Genomic DNA, 8,008 nt, shown 5'->3' with positions numbered 1-8,008 from the left:
GTGCTTCTTTCCCATAGTTCTAACGAAAGTTCCAGGGCCGGTGCTTATCGGCTCAGCTTGGAGCATGTATCCATCAGCATGGCTCTCACTGGTCAGGCCTGGAGCAAGTACCCACAACTGGAGCCAGAGTGAAGCATGAAGCTCCACCCAACCACTGAACCACACAGGGCAAGAGAAGGGGAACTGTAGTTTCCACCCCAACAATCAAGGAGCCTCTGCCAACAGGCCACTGGATGACAGACGCGTTCTGGGTGGACGTATTTTTCAATGACCTGAGGAATACTAACAAAGTGACTCCAGCAACTGAATGGCCAACACATGCCAAGCTGGAGCAACCTGGCTGTGGGAAAACATACCCCGTCACTCCATGAGGAGGGGAGGCAAAGACCACAGCCTTCCACTGGCCCCAGATTAAGGAACCCTCAGATCCAAGCTTTCCCATAACCTGGTGCTTCCCCTAAACCACAGATGGGACATTTCTTTAATGCATACAGAGCACTACTTTCCTCTTAGCCACCTGGTAGTTTCTCTGGTGGTGCCCCAATTGCCCTCAAATGTGATTTTGGCTCCAGCCTGCAAGTTTTCTGCCTTCTACCCATTTTCCAGACCCCCACTGTAGGTTACATGCACACACACATGCACACACACACTAACACATGCACACACACACATGCATGAGTATGCACACATTCCTCCTCCACCTGTAGTCCAAGGACCCCTCCCTGCTCCTCCATTTTCTTCAGAGCACAGTTCCCACCGAGCCCTTCCTCTAACTTGTACCACTGCAGAGGTCAAGCCCAGCCTGCAGGCCCCACTCTCTCCAGTGCCTCCTTGCAGAGGATTGTGGTCTCCCCAGTCAGCCTAGAGAATCCCTCCTCCTTGCTCCTTCTCTCCCCCTGCTCCCCCAAAGAACCTTCCCCTGCAAGGCAGAGAATAGCATGTCTACACACCCCAAGGATGGATAAATAATCTTATATCTGGAGGTTCTTGCCGGAAGTGGAGAGCGGCTGATCGCAGTCCTGAGGTAGTACATTATGGCTGACATGCAAAATCTGGTAGAAAGATTGGAGAGAGCAGTGGGCCGCCTGGAGGCAGTATCCCATGCTTCTGACTTGCACTGCGGGTATGGAGACAGTGCTCCAAAAGCAGGAGCAGTTCCGTATGTGCAAGCATTTGACTCACTGCTTGCTGGTCCTGTGGCAGAGTACCTGAAGATCAGTAAAGCGATTGGGGGAGATGTGCAAAAACATGCGGAGATGGTCCACACAGGTCTGAAGTTGGAGCGAGCTCTCTTGGTTACAGCTTCTCAGTGTCAGCAGCCAGCAGGTAATAAGCTTTCTGATTTGTTGGCGCCCATCTCAGAGCAGATCCAAGAAGTGTTAACCTTTCGGGAGAAGAACCGAGGTAGCAAGTTGTTCAATCACCTGTCAGCTGTCAGCGAAAGTATCCAGGCCCTGGGCTGGGTGGCTATGGCTCCCAAGCCTGGTCCCTATGTGAAAGAATTGAATGATGCTGCCATGTTTTATACAAACCGAGTCCTCAAGGAGTACAAAGATGTAGATAAGAAGCATGTGGACTGGGTAAAAGCTTACTTGAGTATATGGACGGAGCTGCAGGCTTACATTAAGGAGTTCCATACCACCGGACTGGCCTGGAGCAAAACGGGGCCTGTGGCAAAAGAATTGAGTGGATTGCCATCTGGACCCTCTGCTGGATCCGGCCCTCCTCCCCCTCCACCAGGCCCACCTCCCCCCACACTCCCCACCAGTTCAGGCTCAGATGACTCTGCTTCACGCTCAGCACTGTTTGCGCAGATTAATCAGGGGGAGAGCATCACACATGCCCTGAAACATGTGTCTGATGATATGAAGACCCACAAGAACCCTGCACTTAAGGCTCAGAGTGGCCCAGTGCGCAGTGGCCCTAAACCATTCTCTGCACCTAAACCAGGAGTCAGCTCCTCTCCCAAGCCAGTCACGAAGAAGGAGCCAGCTTTACTTGAACTGGAAGGCAAGAAATGGAGAGTGGAAAATCAGGAGAATGTTTCTAACCTGGTGATTGATGACACTGAGCTGAAACAGGTGGCTTACATATACAAATGTGTCAACACAACATTGCAAATCAAGGGCAAAATCAACTCCATTACAGTAGATAACTGTAAGAAACTTGGTCTGGTGTTTGATGACGTGGTGGGCATCGTGGAGATAATCAATAGTAGAGATGTCAAAGTTCAGGTAATGGGTAAAGTGCCAACCATTTCCATCAACAAAACAGATGGCTGCCACGCTTACCTGAGCAAGAATTCTCTGGATTGTGAGATAGTCAGTGCCAAATCTTCTGAGATGAATGTCCTCATTCCTACAGAAGGCGGTGACTTTAATGAGTTCCCAGTCCCTGAGCAGTTCAAGACCCTATGGAATGGGCAGAAGTTGGTCACCACAGTGACAGAAATTGCTGGATAAGCGAAGTGCCACTGGGTTCTTTGCCCTCTCCCTTCACACCATGGGATAAATATGTATTAAGACGGTTCTTTTCTAGATTTCCTCTACCTTTCTGCTCTTAAACTGTTTCTCTGCTTTGAGAAGCACAGCTACCTGCCTTCACTGAAATATACCTCAGGCTGAGATTGGGGTGGGATAGCAGGTCAGTTGATCTTCTGCAGGAAGGTGCAGCTTTTCCATATCTGCTCAACCACACCACCAGTCCATTCATAAGGAAGTGCAGACCAGGACTGGTGTTTTAGCTTTCAGTTTTGGGGAGTTATTTGACCAACAGACAGTCTTTTGGGAAGAATTAAGTAGACCCCAGGAATTAACAGATCAGAATATTCACACAAACCTTTTCCTAACAATCAGCATGAAGGTAGCAGAGGCTGGTGTGATTCCAGTTGTTCTAATCAAACTAATATTTCACTGTTGACAAGTGAGGAAGGGGTTATATTGGACCAGAGGCTGAAGCTTGGCTATCTAGCATTCCAAGTAAAATTATTTCCTATAAGCATTCCTTTATTCTGCATTCATTCCTAGGTCTGCCTGAAACTGAGATAGCAGGTTCTCCTATACCAGCTGCTATGGCAGTGCCCTGCACCCAGGCCAGTTAAAGGAGTCTTTTACTCTTTCTCTAGTATCCCTGCCCAGCACCTTCCTACAGAGATTTAAAAAAAAAAAAAAAAAAAAAAAAAAAGGAAAAACAAGACATCATTCCAAGTAATCTGGCATTCCTTCTTCCTTCCATGCTAGGTGCCTGTCATCCATCTTCACTGCCTCCTTTGCCTGTCATGCTCAATAGCTTTTGGCTTCTGTCTGGGCATCTGAACAGAGAACTAAAACCTCCACTCCTGATTGTAGGTCTTATGGAAGAATCTTGCACAGCATTGCTAATGTAAATTTCAGTTTTTCCCTCTAGGACAAACACCAAAATATGCAAGTTTTTTTGGTGGGAAGAGCAATTGTCCTGTGACTTCTACCCATTTCCTGAGGCCTGTGGAAATAAACCTTTATGTACTTAAAGTTATACAGAAAATAGAATAAAATTAATACCAAAAAAAAAAAAAAAAATCTTATATCTGGAGCTACCATTAGGCCAGAGAACCAACAGCCAATCCAGGGTGGCTTCCCAAAGGGAGCAGCAGGTGTCAGAGTTCACTTGGGCTGCAGCATAGCCACTGAGAGCAGCAGACAAGTGACTTGGGTCTGGGCAGAATCCAGAATAGGGAGGAAGTAAGAGAGGCTTGCGTAGCTGAGTCTATTTTTACCCAGACCTGTGCAAACAGAGGTGTGGGCTGGTCCAGCCTGTTTTTTCCCTCTCCTGGTGCCTGGCCTCAAAGTCCCTTACCAGGTTGGCAGCACCCACTGGGTTGGGAGTCAGAGGGAGGGATGGGTGGAGGAAGGGCAGATGTGAGAACTGCCCCCAGGGACCTCAGGGACTCCCACTCAACTCTGGGCACTGTGGATTCAGACTCACAGGCACCTGCTTACCCAGAGCCAGCCACACATGTCAGAGTGTCAGTTGGGCCTGAAATAAAAGCCAGAGGTCAGCCTGGGGTCCGAAGTCAGGCTGTACTGTGGTCTTTGATCAGAGTTAGATATTGTCCGGAGCTCATGAGTCACTCTGGGCTGAGGCCAATGATCGGGATCAGAGGTACTGGCTCATGGTTGCAGTTAAGGGTCAGACTGGGGTTAAGGGTCAGTGTAGGGTCATGGGTAACTCTGGGTGGAGGACCAAGATCTGGGTTAAGGATCAGTCCATGGCCCGTGGTCAGACTTGGCCTAGAGTCAGAGACAGGTGAAAGCAGGAAAGGCCTCCTAGGGGAACTCCTGACTGACCTTCACCCATATCCACTCTCCAAGCCTATCACCCCAGCCAGGGTGGCCAGGAGTCCTCCCTGAGTGGGTGATTGACCCAGATTCAGGCCCCAAGTCATAACAAAGTGTCCCTGAGATTGTAAGGATGAATGCACTCCTGGCAGAAGGAACAGCCCTGAGAAAGGCCAAGAAGCATGCCGCATGGCTTTCTGCAAGCCGAACCCAGTCTTAGGAGGAAGACCTCACACCAGACTAAGGGGGGCCATGAAGTGTTTCCTCAGAGAGGGCAGCATTAGCAACTTGGGAACAGAGAGAAGGTGGCTTCAGTAAGAATCATTCATCCCCTCAGTAAATATGAACAGAGGACTTCCAGGGGACTTGAGATACCCTGGGACCAAAACATCTAAAAATCCTGCCCTCATGGAGCTTCTGGCTCCACAATAATAAATGCAGTCAAGCACACTCACAGGTAAAGGGCATGGGACCTCAGAAGGTGGGAAGTGCAATAAGGAGGGTGTGGGCTGTAGGGCCAAGAATGGCAGGGAGAGGGGAGTTTGCAGCATGAAGTAGGGGTCTTAGCATTGAAGAGTGAGGTTGGGAGCCATGGGGGCTACTGGGGAAGAGCATCCTAAGCAGAAGAAGCAGCAAAGACCTGAAGGAGAGGGGTAGGAAGGAGTTCTTGGAATTGCAGGGGACCCTGAGCAGCTAACAGGGAAAAGCGGAGAAAGTGATACGGAATCTTGTAGGCACTTTGAACTAAGGATCAACCGCATCTCACCAAGTTGAAGAAGTGTTTTAAGGGCCTCCCCTGGTGGCCCAGCGGTTGAGCGCTGGGTTGCAAAGCTGCCGCAGCCTCTGCAGCATGGGTTTGATCCCCGGCCACTGGCAGCCTCTGCAGCATGGGTTTGATCCCCGGCCACTGGCGAGGATGCCACATGGTGCGACAGACCTCTCCTGCCACGCCCACTGCTGCCCTCAGCAATGTGTTTTGTCAGTCTACCTGTTCTGTTCCCTGCTCTGGCTCTGGTGAATTCTCTCACCCTCCCACACTTCTGACTGTACCCAGTGCTTGTATAAATCAATCAATCAATCAATCTTAAAAAAAATAATCAGTCTCGACAATTATAAATCAGAGGCATCCTGCGGGGAGGAGGAGGGAGAGGGATCAGAGGGAGGGAGGGAGGAGCACAGGGGACTGAGGTGATGGTGCCAGGTGCATTGGGGAAGGAAACTCTATGGGCCCTACACCTGAGAGGGGGCACAAACATTGTTTAAAAATGAACAATGATGTAAAAAATAAATAAAAATAAATAAAATAATCAGTCTAGAGAAAAAGTTGAAATAACACTACAGGGTCACAATCAACAGACTCCAACCAAGGGAGGCCAATGGATTAGACCAACTCAGTTTCTTCAAAAGAGAACTTGCAAGGAAAAGACAGGCTGGGTAGAGAGCTGCAGGGGACCTCTGCTTTAAATTCTAATTGCGCACCTTATTAAACAAACAACTATTAAAAAATGAAAACATGTACCAGGAATTTGGGGTTTTTTAGGTATAAAAAATGATATTGTATGGCACTGGTACCATGGTCTTTGCTTATTTAGCCTTTATCCTTTAGGGATACATACTGAAATATTTATACACAAAATGCTCCATCTGGGATTCGACGAAATGACCACAGTTGGGCTAGAGGCACAGAGAAAACAAAGTGATGGGTACATGGAAGTTCATTCTATTATTTTAGTCACCTTGCATTTTTAAAAATTTATTATTATTTTTTTAATTTTATATATTTTTACATCATTTTTCATTTTTGTACAATGTATGCATTTTCATCTTGGTTATAGTCCCCATGCAATTCCCACCCCCTTGTTTTGATCCTACGCCCTCTTCCCCTCCCCCCCAGTGTGTCTCTGGTTCATAGTTGCTTGTTGATTTTGATTTTTACTTTATTATAATTAGTTTTTTCCTGGTCCTTTATTTAGGTTTTCTAAATTCCTGCTATGAGTGAGATCACCTCGCATATTTTGAAGCTTTTCTTAATACATTTAGAAAACAATAATACTCAATCCAGCTGCTGAGGTCAGAGATGGGAAGCGAGTGGCACAGAGAAGCAGAGATACCAGGAAGCTGCTACGGTGAGGGTGAGCCGGTGCACAGACCAGCCTGTGAGCAGGTGGGAGATGAGATGAAGACGAACTCAGATGGGGGTAGTGAGCTAGGGGGTGTAGGGGGCAGAGATGAGCGTGCAAGCTTGCAAAATGGCCCCCCTTGCTCCAGCATTTGGCTTCCTCCGGTGCCCCTTCCTCTCCTCCCTTTCAACTCTCCCCCCTCCACCCCCCTCACCTCCCTCCCTTTCCATCCCTTCTCCCCCAGCTCTTTGTCTTCCCTTCTCCTTCATCTCTCTCCTCCCACCTCTCTTCTCCAGTAAGCATTTTCCTGGCCTGGTTCCCAGCCCAAGCAGGTGGTCCCACCCAGCAGGTTTTTCTCTGCAATGGGGTTGCCAGGCAGCTCCAATTAGATTCCTCTGGTGACCACCCCAGCCTGGGCCTGCACCCTTCGTGCTGAAGGCTTCCCTCTCCAAGTTAACCCCAAAGAAGGAAAAGGGGTACTGATCTCCAGAGGAAACCCCACCTTAGTCTAGGCACTTGTGGTCCAACTGGCGGGGGGAATGGGGTGCAGCTGGGTGGGCCCATCTTGGCAATGAGAGCATGAGATGGCCTTGACCATTCTCCTGAGGAATGATTCTTCTCTTAGGCAAATGATCTCTCACAGCAGAGAAACATGAAAGCTGGGAGGGAAGCAGAAGTGGCCTAAGACATTTCAGTCCAGGTTTGTGTTTTTAAGTATCAAGCCTGGAAATTGACACTGTGGGGTAGGACAAAGGAAGAACTTGCTTGGGATTCTGAGACTACCTTCTCTGAGTAGTGCCCAGTTCCTGCCTGTTCCCCTCATGAAGGGGACTGCACTGGACACAGGCCTCCAAGATTCTCAGGCTCCAAAGCCTCAACACTACACAGGCTGGACTAATAGGCTCTTGGCACCAACCATGCGCCCAGAGGCTGGGGAGGATAAAAAAGAAGGGTGTCCCTGACACTTTCCCAGAGAAAACCACTCAGGAACTCAAGAAAGCCTCAAGTTGTTTTTTCTGCCCATCTGGTGTAATGAGGGAATAAGGCCAAAATTAATTTGAGTTCTGGAAAATAAAGACAAGCCTTTTTTTTTTTTTTCAGACCCCAGAATTTGTGGACTGAGATTCCACTCCAGTGGAAATGAAAGCTGGAAAGAGAACCGAGGACTGCTGGCTCCAGTGAGCAGGGTCTGGGCCAGGCCCCAGCGTGCAGGCTGTGGCCCCTGTCAGTGGAGGTGCACCAGCCCACCTCATGACATAGGGGCTACCATCAGTTCTGTGCCCCAGGGATCCCAAACTATCTTGTTTCCACAGAGAGGGTAGCCACACACTCCCAAGAGCTCAGAGCCCAGAGCTGGAGCTGTGATGATAATTATAATAATAAATATGATCACGGGATGTGGCTGTATACCTGTGGCCACAATCCAGCTGTGAGGACCCCAGAGACCTTGTTGCCAGACATCTGCAGCGGCATCTGCAGACATCTGCAGACTGCCCATGGAAGGCCAATCTTTGGGCCTCTTTCCTGAATTGCTCTGGTTTATGAAGCGCATTCTCCACGTTACTAGTTAGG

At 48.9% G+C, this 8,008-nt stretch overlaps 1 protein-coding gene across 1 annotated transcript; it reads left to right on the top strand.

Annotated features, from left to right (window-relative positions):
* Window positions 1–1,034: 1,034 nt before the first annotated feature.
* Window positions 1,035–2,462, top strand: LOC311179570 (adenylyl cyclase-associated protein 1; the record flags this gene model as incomplete). Its single annotated transcript, XM_084246849.1, has 1 exon — window positions 1,035–2,462. One exon carries the CDS (start codon window positions 1,035–1,037, stop codon window positions 2,460–2,462), a length of 1,428 nt encoding a protein of 475 aa, XP_084102975.1.
* Window positions 2,463–8,008: the final 5,546 nt, after the last annotated feature.

The sequence above is a fragment of the Talpa europaea genome, assembly GCF_964194135.1.
Source record: "Talpa europaea genome assembly, chromosome: 11".
Taxonomy (NCBI): domain Eukaryota; kingdom Metazoa; phylum Chordata; class Mammalia; order Eulipotyphla; family Talpidae; genus Talpa; species Talpa europaea.
This window is presented reverse-complemented; position numbering and strand designations above follow the sequence as displayed.